Consider the following 16,663-nt stretch of genomic DNA (forward strand, 5'->3'; position numbering starts at 1 on the left):
CTTAACTTAAATAACTCCTCTCCCTCCCTGGTATTTATCCCACTGATGTATTAACAGAGAGCAATCTTAGCTCAGCATAGCCTTCCTTTGGTTAGGCTAAACAAACCAAGCCCCTTAAGTCTCCTCTATTAAGATAGGTTCTCCATTCCTCTGACCATCCTAGTAGCCCTTCTCTACACCTGTTCCAGTTGGAATTCACTTTTCTTAAAATGGTTGACCAGCATGGCACACAGTATTCCAGATGAGATATCACCAGTGCCTTGTATAATGGTAATAACTCTTCCCTATCTCTACTGGAAATACCTTGCCTGATGCATTCTAGGTTTGCATTAGCCTTTCAAAGTGAAGCAAAGAAAACAAAATGATGATTTCATAATCACAATTCAATAGAACATGAAACTATTAATCTAAAACTCTTTATAAATTCAATAAGCACTTCCTCACCATTATGCAATTCTCCTGTAACAGTGCCTTCGCCCTGTGGACTGCCATCCTGATCTCGCCACTTCCAGTCAATTCCCCTGATTACACGAGCACCAGGAACCATGTACTTCAAAACTTGAGAGCGAACTAGCCGCCTCTGCCTCCGCAGATTAGCTTCTGCCTCCTTAGCTGCTTTTCCTACACACAGTAATTGAAATGTAGATTAAAGAAAAATCTAGACAAGATTGTAAAAGTATGTTTAAAAGGTAAAGCTAAACTGCATCCAAACTTATTTTGAGCTTAGTTTTTTTTAAAAAAAGGTCAATGACAAAGTTCAATTTATCACTTTCCTCATATTCACTTATCTTCATGCCAGGCATTCACTATCACTTTGTGGGAAAGCAAATTGGATAGATGTATTATTTTCCTTACCTAATTGATCTTCACACACTCCATTCACAGTGCCATAAAGTTCAAAACCAGACAGGGAGAGGTAGTGTGTTTGCCCACTGGCATTCTTTCCCATCTGTTTTATTCTTACATGTCTCCATCCTTGCTTCTCATCCTTTGGTGGATCTATAGGCCAGGTTGCTGTAGATCTTCATGTTAATTGGGAGAAAAAGAAGAGAGGCTTACTTTTACTAATGCTAATTTACTAATGCATGAAAACTGACAAGAACATGAAAAATACGAAAATAAGAAGCTTTATGGGTTACAAAATTTGGATGAGCACTGGTGTGAATTCACAAGTGTTACCTGCTTTCTCCAAAAGAAAACCAAAGCCATCTTCTAAATCTGGAGTTCAATTTTTCCATTATGTGAACCACATATTAAGAGTCTCCTGGAACACTTCTCCTCCCCACTCTTGATTGTACGGAGCACTTAAGGCTCCCAGTCACAATTACATAATTCCTGTAGCTACCATATTCCTGTAGCTACCATAGCAATTGCTTGCAGGAAAAAATAATACTAAGTAAATTAATAGCTTGTTTTAGCTGCATTTACCATATTGTAAGGCAAGACAAAAACAAAGAGAAAAGCCAGCATCAAATGACCAGCCAACTTGCTACAAACCAGCAGCAAGTACTCAGTGGATTATCGACCCCAGTTTGGGGAAAACTACTCTAAACCATGTTATGTTGTTACCATGCAAGTTAAGCTTATTTAGCATCAGCTTATTCAGAGGAAGAAGAGGAATGCTGTGTTAGTCTTCAAAAGGAAGAGTAAACAAAATTTGCTCTAACATATTTCCACTGCCTATGACAAACATTAGAAATTAGGCAACAATCTGATCTTACTACTATATTGAGATCAGACATTTGTTACATTCTACATTTCATAATGTAGAGTGATAATGGTCAGACACTCTTTAACAACAGTGAATCTCTCCATTACCCAAATGCATATACAAGATCATGGCAAAGAAGCAACTCTGTGGAAAACGCAACAGTACAGATTTTCAATATTTATCAACATTTAAGTCCATAATACATCAGTGAAAATAAAAATGCGAAACTAAGTTTGTGGACTAGAAATGCTCTTAAAAGAACCAAAGAAGGGTTTAAAATTAGAGACGCAAGAGCCTACATCTAAAAGCTAGGAAATAGCAAAGCATGTTTTTAATTGACAGTTCAACGTTGTAAAGGCAGCTAGAATATTTTCAACATACCCTGGTTCATTGAGACTACAGTCATCAACATGGGTATACAAAGTAGTCCAGTTCTGTCCATCCTTGGATACCTGGAAAACCCAATTTCTGAGTGCAGATCTTCCATAACCACGAGCATGGCGTAACGTATATGCTGATGGTATTACCCAAAGACCAAGATCTATGGCAAACCAAGCATTCTTATCATCATTAGTATGACAATTCAGAGCTGAACTCTCTCGGCTTAAGATGTCTTCCAAACGTCCATAAGGCAAATTTCTTCCTTCTGAAGATGTAACCACTACTAACCCATAGGCTGCTGGATTTACCCACTCATATGCAGTTCTATGTTGAAAAGAGAATTGTATATTATTAATTTATCATTTACATTAAAAGAACAGATCAGTAAAGTTTGACAGACTGCTGAGAATAATTTTTAATTAAGATTAAATTATAAAATAGTCAGACCCCCTGAGATATTAAATAATTGAGAGAATCCAAAACTTTCATATTACTACGAGTTCAAAGAGAAAATGATTTGTCTTAGATAAAGACAGAAATTGAAATTCCCAAGACAACTTCAAAGATTCATAATGTTCTTTTATTCCTCAGGTACAATACACACAAATTTAATTCTATCCAGGAATACTAAAAAGGAGAAATCATTATTTTCGAAATGATAGTATATTCCATTTTACTACAATACTTCCTTGAGTTTTGCTCCTGGTAACTATGGCATTTTACATTTGATTTAACTAAATTAACTCTGAAGAATCTTACCTTGCATTTGTCCCAATCCAGTAAATAATTCCATTTTCATCAAAGTCATGTTGGTGCCTGAATACAAATGTTTGGCCTTCACGTAGTTTTCGTACAAAAACAAATGAAGCTCGATCAAAGTCATACCACTGCTTTGCTACCTAAAGAATGAAAAAACAATTGAAATCATATCAAGAAAGAATGCCTCTACTCTTTGCAAATTCATCTGTGTGAGATGTTGCTCACCATTTTCAGGAGATATTGCTCTAAGGATTCCACTGTTGCCAAAGGCTCCATTTTCAACATTCTGCCAGTTCGATCTATCAAAGAAGTCTCCCCAGAAGCACGTTCCAAACGAAACCTCAATCTTCTTGTTAATATCTAAACTCAAGTGTACCAAAACATTAATAAAGGCCTCTTCTGATCATACGTGTGTCAATTTTATGAAAGTTGACACATTTCACCATAATAAAAAGTTGTACTGATTCAAGCAAAATATATTTCCACTTTTATGTTTTCATATACCTGTTAATAAAATAACAAGAGCACAAAATGGAAACAAATACATATATCTTATTAAAAAACCTTTCAACTTCGCATTGTTACAGCTAACCAGACAGATATTCCTTACTGTACTACTGGAGAACATGTTAAGTAAATTTTCTTTTCATCTTATGCCACAAAATTATTTACAGTAATGTCTATTAATCAGGAATACAAAACTTGAAAATACTTTAAAACATATCCAATTTATAAAGTAGTGTTTTCATAAGTTCCCCTAGCTAATTTTTGGTAATTTAAACAGTATTATTATTAACAATAATACTTTGCACTTCGTAGGGCCTTCCATAATCTTAATAACTACTTTCTAGTCTGAATGAGTTAAGACTCAACACCTGTTGGGCAGAAATGGGTAAACAGATGGGGAAACTGCAGCACCCAGATGTTATAATAGGAAGTCTGTAGCAAAGGCAGAAACAGAAGTCACATCTCACTGGTCTCCCTGATCAGGGTTTAGCCACAAGACCATCTTTCCCCTCACACAGTTTTCTTCAATCCCATAGCTACAAAAGGAGCCAAAGTTAACAACTTTCACATTCTACCAGTTCTTTAGTTGAAGACTGGGTCCGTTTTTGGTATATATATGTAGTGGACACTAGTTCCATCTGAAACGGTCAAGATGTGTATAACTGATTCTATGTATCTTAAGACATTGCAGTCTGCAAACTCTCTCAGGCAAGTCATCATTGCACTTGAGAATTTTTTCATCGTTTTTTTCTCTGGTTACAACTGCTAAGTTTGTGACATTCTAAATATTCTCATCGGAAGACTTTGGATTCATAATCATAGGAGGATGACTTAACCACAAAATTAAGCTGAAGAGAACCTAGGTTTAGACAATATTTTTAATAAACAAAAGATGGCAAGAACAGAAATGGCAATTGAGAAAAATTATTGGTAAAGCTGTAAAAAACTACTGCAGGACTAAATACTTACTTTTCAAAAGTTACTGCAAGCCAGAGACCCCCCTTTTATTCCTAAAAATTCTTGCATTCTTATATTAATACCAGAAATCAATTTACCATATTGAAGTCAGCATCAAACGTATGGGAAGTAGGATGGAAAGTCAGACAAGAAATCTAACAATTGCTGTTCAGCATGCTGGCCTTAGAAAGTTTATCCATCAAACATTACCTTACTAAGGAGGAATAAAGTTTGAATTTTTTCCCCCTTTTTACAGATGCTTAAAATAAGCCAGACTTGAACAATGTTAGTTACTTTTAACTTATGAACAAGCAACGGCAACACTTCTCCACATTGGTCTGATGAGATAATAAACTGGGTCTATGAGAAATAAAACAATTTTAAAAGTATTATATATAAGAAAAAAACAAAAACTTAAAAGCCACCTTTGTTGCCACTTGCCTCTCCAACTACCAGCCCATCTCTAAACTAACTGAATGTGCTGTCTACAGTTTCTCTCCGGTCCTCCAATTCCATTCTAAACCCTCTCCAAGCTGACTTCTGCCACTTGCACTCCACTGAAACCACTCTCACCAAAGTCTCTAATGACCTCCTTCCAAGCTAAAGTTCAGGCTTGTTCAACACAGTCCATCATACCCTTCTTGAAATCTTGTCCTCCTTTGGCTTTCATTACTGTCCTCTCCTGGTTCTCCTCCTACTTCTCTAATAGCACCTTCAAGCAAGTTATTGTAGGATTCTCCTCATATCCCCTCCAGCTTTCTGTGGGGGTTGCACTCTGGGCTTCTACTCCAGACCTGTCTCCTTCTGTCCAAACTAAAATCTCAACCAATCTCTCTGACATCTCACAGATGTCTAACCATCAGCTCTAGCTCAACGTAGCTATAACAGAGCTCTTAATCTTGCCCTCAGCTCTCCCTTCTACCTTGATCATTGTGAACAATAACTCTATTTTGCCTGTCACTCAGTCCCATCACCTGGGCATCATCTTCAACTCTGATCTCTCTCCAGGTTCTCACATCCAGGCTATACCTATATCTTGAAGTTTCTTTCTGAATAATGTGTCTAAAATACAGTCTCTGCAATTCATCCACACAGCTAAAAGGCTCATTGAGGCTATAATCTCATATCTCAATTACTGCAACATCCTTTTCTCTGCCCTTGACACACGCAATCTTGCCCTGATTATATTCATTCAGAATGCTGCTGCAAGGATCATTTTCATCACTTTAAGTCAAACCTTCTCTTTGAATCTCTCCACTGGCTCCCCTTTCTCTATCACATTAACCCACTTGTTCTCACTTTCAAGGCCCTTCACAGCCTATGCCTGGCCTATCCATCGTCTCTTATTCAGCCAAATTTTAATTTTCCATCTGGTAGATTTTTGTACTGACAAAATTGACTGCATTACAGAAATTGCTGGGGAAATGCTAGCGGTTTTGAGGACAGGAGGGAAGTTTGGGCTTTTGGCACCCCCAAGGGGTTGTGGAATGTGGTTTTAATTTTGATTCTCATGCCCAGCTGAAATTTTTGGTACTGGAGAAGGGATGCATCTTCTCTTTCTAGGGGAAAAGAGATGGCTTTCCAATTTTGGAGCAGGAGTTTAATTTGAGTTAATTTACATTTCTTGTTCCCACCACAGCAACCCTGCACAGTAGCTGTCTCTGATCAACCAATAATGCCAGGCTTCATCACCCACTTGTTAAATTTTTAAACAAGCACCTTGGTATTTTCTCCTATGCTGCCCCTCTTGAAAAGAGCTCCCTTTAAACATCTACAAAACAACCCCATTATCCTCTTTCAAACTGTTTGTACGATGCCTACAATAAACTTGACAACAATTAGGCAACCGGTATGTTGATACCACTGCCTGCCATGCTGATCAACACTGTCTCACTGTTTCCTCTTACTCCCCCATGTGTGTTCTTCTGTTGTTTCTTGTCTTACATTATAAATTCTTTGGGACAGGTACTATCTTGTTGCTCTGTGTTTACGCAGCACCCAGTACTATTACAAATAACAACAGAAAGATTACAAATGATCTTATTGTACATTATTGCACAGTTTGGCTGTTTCAGTGCAAGCAAAGTAAGACAGCTCCAGCTCTGAAGATTTTACATCGTAAATAACTATGGTACAGCTGACCAACAGAACAGCTGAAGTAGTAGTCCTTTATTACAGAGTCCCCCTGCACCAAGAATTAGTAATAATGAAAAAAATCACAGTAGATATATTAGGATGTTTCCCTATGCTATTCTTTTCCTAGGGCTTGTCTACATACAAAAGCATGTACAGTACAACCTGCTAGAGTGGATGCAGTTATATCAAGGTAAAGTGGTCGTACTGGTACAGCTTATTCCCACACAGGATGGGGAATATCACTGGACACAAGGAACAGTTGACAAATCCCCTCTTTTTTCAGTCAGAATTTACCTGAACTCTCACTTTCTATAAGAAAAGTGAATGAAACTGCTAAAAAATCTGAGCAGTACAGCAAGTAGCAGAACATTAAAGAATAATGAGGTCAGATCTTTTTTAAGGTTAAAAAAATTCTCTAATTCTTTACAACTAGACAGGAATATGCCTCATGTAGATTGACTGAGATTTTTTCCTAAAATTAATATGAAACTCAACATTATACATTACTATAGCAATACACAGTTACCTGCAGATTATATGTAGAGCCTGGTGTATCATACAAGTAGAGAGGTAGACGTTCAATAGATTCTAACACTGCTATCAATTTCCGAATTAATGCAACTGCTGGACGACTGTGAAGTGAAGCAGTTAGACATTACAAAAATTACCTCACATTGAAAACTCAAGAAAATGTTTTTGACTAAATCTCAGGGGATAGCAATGTTTTGTTTTAACGTTTAGAAGAAAGGTGAAGTCAGACAGTTTAAGAAGATAACTTGTCAAACCTATGGCACTCCCATATTTATCAAAATGTTTAATTATTTCAATTAAAAGTATCTAACATTTAAAGATACAGGTGCAATGGTCTTTCTTCCTTTCTTAGGTACCCTATCTTCTATAGCTAAAGGGACGTTTGGTGACCCTTTAACAGTGGAAGTTGCTTTCAGCCTACAACTCAACATTCTTGCCATGTCTTCCAACTCCTTGTTTTTCTCTGGCCCCCTACTTCCTCCTTTCTTCAGCTATTCAAAACCGTTAGGCCTTCTTAATTCCCTTAGGGATATCTACACAGCGAAGAAAAACCCATGGCTGGCCCATGCTAGCTGACTTGGGCTCGCATGGCTGTTTCATTGCTGTGTAGACTTCCAAGCTCAGGCTGGAGCCCTGTAGAATGGGAGGGATCCAGAGCTCAGGCTCCGGCCCAAGCCCAGAAGTCTACACAGCAAGGAAACAGCCCCACAGTCTGAGCCCAAGTCAGCTAACATGGATCAGCCATGAGTTTTTCTTTGCTCTGTAGACATACCCTTAAGTTAAGGGTTGCTTCAATACAAACTTCCTGATGACACCGTGCACCAGGGGACTAAGATATTGATTTTTGCTGTGGAACCATATCAGAATCAAATATGCACTGATGGCTGCAGAAAAGATACGTTATCAATTGCATCGTGTCAGGTACTCTTTACGTATTTTGGCAATTAACATCCAACCAGTCTAAGCACCAGGTGGAAGGGTACTAAGATAATGAAGTACTGGAACTAAAAAGGAAAGGCCATGGGGAAAAAAGAGAAATATAGAAAACAGTGGGACAGGAGAATAGTGACGCTCTGGGCTATAAAACAGATGTGATATACAACAGTGGGGAGGAACCAGATACCATCAAACTGTACCACAAAGCCACAAAAAATGACAAATCAAGAAAATAAATTTGAGAAATTAAGAATGTGTATATTTTCAAATAACTATGTATTAAAGGCACCACACATTAATGACAGCATATTTATTTTGTGAATACCCTCTGGAAATTAATTTCTCTAATGGCTGTTTAAGTAAAACAACACTCCAACATGTTTATGTCAGTCTATAGTCACTGATTCCACAGTGTTAAACAGTCTACTATGCCACCATAGAATGAAAATGCCCACATATGACTGATTAATGTGAAGCTACTTTATGCCTTTATGAATTAGCATAAATAGAGCATATTCCAAGTAGCAAACTGGTCAGTCAATTAGTAGTTTAATGGCAGATGCTGTCACTTAAGACTAGTAAAACGAAAAACCCCAGGGCAAATGTAGGTCTTATTTTGTTTTACTGCTTCACAAAGGAACACAAATTATTTTTTGTTTTTACCTTTCATCATCTTCATTTTCACTGAATGCTGTTTTGAACACATTTATTCTCTCTACTAGTTGGCTACAATCTTGTTTCACATCTAAATCCACATTCTAACAAAAAAGAAAAAAAATATTATTAAAACATGTAAAATGGTGCAAAGTAATAAATATATTGCTTCTTTAGACTGAAAATGCACTTGTTCATACTTACTGACTGCTACCAGTACAAAAATAAAGAAAGAAAGAAATTGAGCAAATATGAAAAACGTGATTTTATCTTTTGATTACACATGAACTTCTGCTTATATGTTATATATATTCTTCAGCTGGTTTAAGTCTGCATAGCTCCATTTAAGTCAATGAGAAGCTATGCTTATTTACACCAGGGGAGCATCTATTTATTGTAAATTGTTCATTTTTAAAGTAAATTGTACTCTTTTCTGAACACCTCCAACTTTTCAGTAAACTTACATTATTTAAAACAGTAAGAAGTGCCTGCACTAAACCACTACTGCACATTTCATATGGTGAGATAGTGTTTTCATCCTTCAACAGCACAATTAAGTTTTCTAAAGCAGTCTTCATTAAATCTCTCCAAGTATTTTCTCCCTCAATGCACTGGAGACAAAGAGAAGCATAAGATGATACAAGTTAGTATAATTTAACTGAAGTATTATTCCAAGTACTACTACATACACCAGGGGTGGGCAAACTTTTTGGCTCGAGGGCCATATCGGGATTGAGAAACTGTATGGAGGGCCCGGTAGGGAAGACTGTGCTTCCCCAAACAACCTGGCCCCTGCCCCCTATCCCCCCAACTGCCCCCCTCAGAAACCCCAACTCATCCAACCCACCCTGCTCCTTGTCCCTTGACTGGCCCCTCCCGGGACCCCCCCGACCCTAACCGCCCCCCAGGATCCCACCCCAACATCCACCCCCCCCACCCCGACAGGCCCCCCAGGACTCCCACGCCTATCCAACCCCCCACCCACCCACCCCGTTTCCCATCCCCTTACCGCCCCCGCCTCTCCGTCCCATCCAACTTCCCCCTGCTCCCTGTCCCCTGACTGCCTCCGGGGACCTCCTTATCCAACCTCCCCCACCCCCTTTACCATGCCGCTCAGAGCAGCATGCCCGGCAGGAGCAGCAGGCCAGAGCACTGGCGGTGCGGCGAACTGAGGCTGCGGGGGAGGGGGCACAGCAGGGGAGGGACCGGGGGCTAACCTCCCCAGCCAGGAGCTCACGGGTTGGGCAGGATGGTCCTGCAGGCCGTAGTTTGCCCACCTCTGACATATACAGTTTTTGACAAAATATGTGAAAACTGTAAACATGAACATTTCATGTCTGAATTTATTGCAACTTTCCCTTGTTTCATGATACATTAAGATATGAAAGCCTATACTTACCTGTCTGTTTGTATGAAGTTCCCAAGAAGATTCTAACTGGGTTGCTATATTCCTCAATGTTACAACTACTCCTCGAGGCATGCTTTCAACAGCTTTAAAATGATCATCATATAAATCTCTTGCCATAGTTCGTACCTGCCAAAAATTATTCTAAGAATCAAAATTAAAATATTCTTTTTATATTTTAGTATGCACAGTTAGTCATTTTGAATCATCTGAGAAGAAAGCCTCCTAAGGAATATGGATGTCTCCTAAGTAACAGCATATGAAACTGAAATAGGATGGTAATTTTGGTCTTGCCTAAACTTCCTTTCTAAAAATTGAAACTGGACTGCTACTGCTCATTTCCATTTTAAATAGCTCTTCCCCTTAACTGTTGCTCAGCAATTCATATCTAGCACAATCTCCCCCTTTCTATAGCCCATTTTCTCTCCACAGTCAAAGCTTCAATACTCTCCAACACAAATGAGATTCCTAGAGATATTCTGGCACAACAATCAAGTAAAATACACCACCACCACAGACGGCACTGCCAGAATGACCATCTTTGTAGAAAGTGAATTTATAATGCCAGAAGGAGAGGGGTAGGAGCCCCTACTCTCCCCATAAGATACCTTGATGGCAGAGGGGAGAACAGTGGCAGGCTAGACAAAAAAATCCCTTCTACACATGGCACCACAGCCTGTTCCACAGATGCTCCTCCTACAAGGTGCTGTTGTCACCACTGAGGTGCTCCACTTCAGTCAGGAGAAGCTCCATGAGGAGACGAAGACAGAAAAAGGAGTGATGGATAGTGGAGCATACAGAATAGCTACAAAGCAGGTGGCAAGCCCTGCAAGGCATCAGTGATTTTTCTGAGCTTGGCAAACAAATTATGATGGTTCAAGATCCACCATAGAATATATTATAGTGATGTTTACAGAGGATACAAATATAAAAGCAACTGTAGTTTAATATTTTAGTATCATCTTTATTCAGAACAGGAGGAGGAGGAGATAACAGGTTTGGGAGCAACTGTGACAACTGTACTATAAATTTGCTTTAGCAAAATACCAGAATATACATGTGAGATTACTAGTGTTTCTTCAAGATTCTAGCATCTGGGTTTTCTTTGCTAAAGATGTCCATGACAACAGTATTTAGATGAGTGGGAAGGAATATAAACTGATCACACAACCTGAAAACTAGAGTAAGGGTAATCACACTGCCTTGGCAAACTGCATATTTGTACATTGAAAACCTTAGTGCATGTTGCTAAATTTCAAGCACACGTGCCATGCTTATGAACAAGTTAATTTGTAACTGTAAGCACAACAAAGGTTACAGAACTTATATGAATTGCTTATCTGTGCCTATGTCTAAACTCATATCCTAGATGTGTTAATCTCTTCATAGTGAAGGTTAAAACTAACATTCTATTATAAACCCACTTTTTCCTAACACTCCATCCCACTTCACCAATACTAAACCAACTCCCCCAAAAATTTTCCTATGTGATCTTACATGAAGCTTTTCTGAAAGAAGCTTTTCTAAAAAGCCTGAGGCCAATAGGAGAAGGCATTCATTAAGTGAACGTTCAAGGAAATTAGGTATTTTGCTTTTCGGAGTTTTTCTAATATTTTTTGCCTCATAATAATGACTCGTGTTCTATGCAGCAATTACTTGACACAGATTCTGGATTTCTGCAACACTACGTCCCTTCCTACTCCAAGATCTCTTCCTTTCACTGCTCCTCATCCAACCAGTACAATAGAACAGTACTTATGTTTATTTTTATATTAAATTCAATTTTACATTTCCTCCACATTCAAATTTTTGATGTAGTACGTATTTTTGTATTTACAATGTGTAATTGCACTACAAAAATTGTTGCGGAAAAGCTGGAGGTTTTGAGGGTCAGAAGGAAGATTGGACTTTTGGCACCCAGAATGTGCTATCAGTTTTGGTTTTCATGCCCGGCTGAAGTTTTTGGTACTTGGGAAAGGATGCAACTCTTCTTTCTCCCCTCATTTTAAGGAGGGAAAGAAGTGACTTTCCATTTTGGAGCAGCAATTTTAATTGAGTTAATTTATATTTCTTGATCTCCCCACTGCCACCATTCCCAGTAACTGTCCTAGGGCACCCCATCCCAATATCTGTCACTTGATCTAGCCCTGAGTTACCACCAAACTGAGGTGTAGGTAGGCAGAAGACACTTTTCCTCAGGGCTATTGTTGCATGCTATCTGCAGACTCGGGCAGATAACACTGCAACACCATAGGTATCAAGCATATTTGGTTCATGTTCTGCAACTTTCAGTCACAACCATATGAGTTAGAGGCTTGGTTTTAAGAAGGAGAAAGTTCAGTTTCTGGAGCACAATTAAGAATAAAATGTAAATATGCAGCCATTTGCACAACCCCATAACTGTATAATATCTGTAAAACAAAGTGCCAAAAATTCAGGTTTGTTTCATTTGCTGACCTTGCCTAAAACTGGCATTTTTGGCAATTTTCAGAGAAGTCTGAGATGGGAAATGTAAGTTCTTCTCTGACTGAACTTGTTCCCAATCAAATCAATGACAGTAATTCCATTTATTTAAATGGGAGCACGAACAGGGAGGTTTTAAAAGTAATTTTTGTAGGAAACAAGTGCACAGGTCTTATAACTTTCTCTGTTTGTGTCACTTTGCATAGGTGTGAATAGGGAGAGGTGACATCTTTGTCTATGGCAATTAATGAATGTACACAAAGCAATATTTTAAAGGATAAGATTTATCTCAATGAGAAGATCAGGCTTGTTAGAAACAGTGGATGAGAGCCATAAAATTACTGTAGATTGACAAATTACATTTTTTTTTTTAAACCAACATGGCTCATTTTCTATCAAATCTTAAAAAAAATTGCTCAATTGATACTAAATTGGTTGTTAAAAACCTCAATTATAGGAATGCATCTCTTCATAACCTAAGAAAAATTAAGAATATAGCAAACCACAAATTTGATTAGAAGTACAAAAACCACACACTCACAAACCTTTTGCTTTGTTTTCTCTAACTTGGATTTCAGTTTTCTACCTCTTTTGCCAGTCCAGCCAGTCACAAACTCTGATCCTGCAAACCAATTTTAAAAAATTTTTAAATTTCACAATACTTAAAACACACGCGCACACACCCCTGCCCATTCCTGTTTATTACACATATCTACATACTTACCCAAAGAGGTTTCAGCCGTAAATGAATGTTTAGTTCCTCTATTGGACTCAAAAACAAAGCCTGGGAGATCTTCCTTTAATATTGTAGCTTGCTGACCATCTGAATTGTGGATAGCAATTTCTCCTTCCTTCAAACAGGTGAGTGACCAGTTTCCCACAGTAAGTTTAGTGGGCCCAGGTGCTGATAAAATTGGCTGACTTGTGGTAGATGGCTTTACTTGGCTTCGAGCTCTTTGTAACTTCTCTAAGAATTCACTTCTACTTTCTATTAAAAAAACAAACAATTTTCTACTGCGTGACTTTAAACATAATATATTTCAAGCACACGCTGTTTTTTTCACGAACAAAGTTTGACTAAGTATACTCAGTGCAAAATGTAATTTTAGAAAATTTAAAACATTTTGAACTCCAGCTCTCTGTATTTATGCATTATAATAGGATTTAATTACATGATTACACAAGAACTGCATAATATAACTTTTCTTGGGCAAGAGAGAAGACATGTAATGTTTGTTAGGAAATGTAACATAAAGTAAGTTAAGCAAATCCACGTTAAAGTAATTTACCTCACTACTGTTAATATGAAGTTCTCTAGGAGCCCAAACAAGAGTAATAGGAGCCCAAATCAACCCTCCAACAGAAAAACACAGTGAAAAGGAAACAGTATTTGCAACTTTTGAAGTTCAAAAGGGGGTTGGGAAGGAGACTGCAGCAAGAAGCCACAGTTACTCAGTATTAACACAAGGGGGCTTCTGCAGATTCAGGAGACCATGCCAAGGAGATGCCACTACTCCCATTCTGCTGACTCTACTTTTCAGGTCTTTTGCTCCACATAGAGGGGAACATCTAACTCAGTCAGTTTAATTATATTATAATATTTTTCTCAACATATGGAAACTAAATGGACAACTATAGACAGGTTTTTCATCTTCTAAATGAGAATTTGATTTTGACCAATATTAACAGTTTAAACGATACACTGAAAGCAGTCTTATGGCACCATTCAAGGGACTGACAAAATCAATTATTTATATGAGATAATATTTTAACAGAGGAGGAACAGAACAGTATCAAGTATATCTGAGGAGACTTTAGGATAGTCTCAACTTAGGCTGCCTAACAGTTATCTCATATAACTGTCATTATATGTTGTTTTCTATAAAGGTGTGAAGTTAAGCCATATTAAACCCCTGTGTGAATGCTCTCACTCAGAAGTAGAATGGCCTTACTTCACACTTAAAGAATTGTCTACATGAACATTTAGTTTGCAGGCAACCTGGATATAAACATACTTCACACTAACCTGCTGCACACAAGTATTTGTGTAGACCCTGCTGATACACACTCACAGTTCCTTCAAATGCTTGAATCTACACATGTGAGATAGATTCAAAGCACACAAAGGAACTGTTAGTGCGTACCAATAGGATCCACGTGGACATTTAATGCATGGCAGGGTACGTAGGGTAGATTTACACACAAACCAGAAACTAAACTTTCATGTAGATATGTCCTTAGATTAAGGAAAAGAGAACCAAGGCCACTTTACTTCTGAATCAGAGCATTCATACAGGGGTTTAATATGCTTTAAATTCACACCTTTAGATAATTTGGCTTAACTTTCCTGGGTGTTCCTGTGTAGAAAAGCCCTAACTTGGTTCTGTGAGGTTGATCTAGTAAGATACCTCTCCAAAGTCATTAAGAGTGGCAGAATAGCATCCTTGGTTTCTGTTCTCTATCCAGAATTGCAATTCACAATGTGCAGTTCTAATTCAGTGTTGATTAACCCCAGGACGCACCTTATGTAATTTATTGTTTTTACTATATTATTTTGCGAGTTGGTGAAAAGATCTTCAATTACAAAAGATTGCTGTTGAGCAACAGGACTGAGTAGTGTGAACAACACAAAGATACAAAAACTCTGTATAAAGTGTATAAGAATACAATAGACATTTTAGAAAAGTCCTTCTTTACCCCCCTTCACATTTGTTTAATATTGGTTTGAATTCTTAGAAGACAAACTAAAACTTCAGTGCAAAAATTACAATAATTTAAATATGAATTTTGAAATTTAAAGCGAGTTAGGGCAATCTTAAATATGCCTTCTTGCATATTATCACAACACTTGTCAATATGGTGTACTATACGGTAAATGTTTAATTATGTTTTAACTAGATAAATTTAGAAATGTTTCACTAATTAATTTACTTAATGCAGGTAAAATGACAAAAAAGATTCCAATAATGCCAGGCAGTAAAGAAAATATTTTTTTACATCTCTAAAGACTGCATGCTTAAATCATTTTATGCATATACATTTTTTTTGTACTATACAACAGTAAAATGGCAATTTTTAAATGTTTCTCCATAGATAAGGTTGAAATTAACCTTATATTACAAGCCTGATTTTGATCTGCCCTCACCCCAACTTCACCAAAATAAATATAATCTCACTGAAGTTTCACAGATTTAATCTTAAACCAGGAAATTTCCCTGATTTAATATCATATCTCTGGGTCCCCATATAGAGAAGCCCTAAATTTGCACCTCAGGCACTACAGCAGCCCAGCTACAATGCTGTAGCTATGCTAATCCCTCCTTTTTTCTGACACATTTGAAACAAATCAGACCTGGAATCTGGGAGCTGTAAGGATTTCAGAAAATTAATTATCTTCTGAGGCATTTTCATAAATTTTTGTTTTGGTTCGACATAAATTAACAGTTGAGCTAAAAAGTTAAAAATGTATTTTAATCTTTTCATCTTGGCAAGGATTTTACTATAATATTTTATAGATGGGTTTAACAAAAATAGTTATTAAAAGTGGTTTCCATATAAGTTATAACCTAGAAACAGGTTTATTAAACTCCATATGACCCTAGTCACATTGATATAATGGGCTGCAGAAGAAAGAAAGCACACTGAAGGATGGAAAGTGCATCTAGCAACCTAGAGAGCACTCCCTAAACAAATCTACTTTACATGTCTCTCCCTTTGCTCCCACATCAGTATAGTTTTCTCTTCATAAAGGGAAATGGGAAGGCCTGGGAAACTTGGTCTAAAGTTACATGATTATAGTGTCTGATTCCATTATCAAAACCATCTTTATTAGATGTCCTTCATCAACATGCCTGTCTCATGAAAGGTGCAGTATGGACCATCTTTTGGAGAGGAGAAAGCAGAGCTAAATTTGCTTGAGTGATTGAGGTTTTCTATACTTTTTTTTTCAAATATAATCTTAACTTTGGCATTCCAGACTAACATATGAAGAAATGACAAAGTTTAAGGGTTTCTCCCTCTTCCCAGTAGATACTAACTCAAGTTCAGATTTTTTTTCTTGGAATTTCCATTAGCTTTCAACAGTGGAATTCCAACCTCCTCTTCTTTAAAGTTTCAAGCCACTAGGCTAATAAAGCCATTACGCCCTTTCTCAATCCTGAACCACAACACCTCGCTACCAAATTTCATGAATTATTGAGTGGTGTAACACCACAATGCAGCTG

General features: G+C 37.6%; 1 protein-coding gene across 5 annotated transcripts in view; it reads right to left on the minus strand.

The window, feature by feature from the left end:
- HECTD1 (HECT domain E3 ubiquitin protein ligase 1) overlaps nt 1-16,663 on the minus strand; it is a 101,138-nt gene that overhangs the window by 34,810 nt on the left and 49,665 nt on the right. For all 5 annotated transcript variants that reach the window (XM_077818997.1, XM_077818995.1, XM_077818996.1 and 2 more), the window contains exons 14-24: nt 13,165-13,428; nt 12,986-13,062; nt 9,972-10,106; nt 9,037-9,183; nt 8,582-8,676; nt 6,978-7,083; nt 3,077-3,211; nt 2,852-2,991; nt 2,093-2,416; nt 856-1,022; nt 445-621 (exon numbers count right to left, since the gene is read on the minus strand). In XM_077818997.1, the coding sequence (XP_077675123.1) occupies nt 445-621; nt 856-1,022; nt 2,093-2,416; nt 2,852-2,991; nt 3,077-3,211; nt 6,978-7,083; nt 8,582-8,676; nt 9,037-9,183; nt 9,972-10,106; nt 12,986-13,062; nt 13,165-13,428 (1,767 nt within the window). The remainder of the gene's footprint in view (nt 1-444; nt 622-855; nt 1,023-2,092; nt 2,417-2,851; nt 2,992-3,076; nt 3,212-6,977; nt 7,084-8,581; nt 8,677-9,036; nt 9,184-9,971; nt 10,107-12,985; nt 13,063-13,164; nt 13,429-16,663) is intronic.

This window comes from Eretmochelys imbricata, chromosome 6 (genome assembly GCF_965152235.1).
Source record: "Eretmochelys imbricata isolate rEreImb1 chromosome 6, rEreImb1.hap1, whole genome shotgun sequence".
Taxonomy (NCBI): Eukaryota; Metazoa; Chordata; order Testudines; family Cheloniidae; genus Eretmochelys; species Eretmochelys imbricata.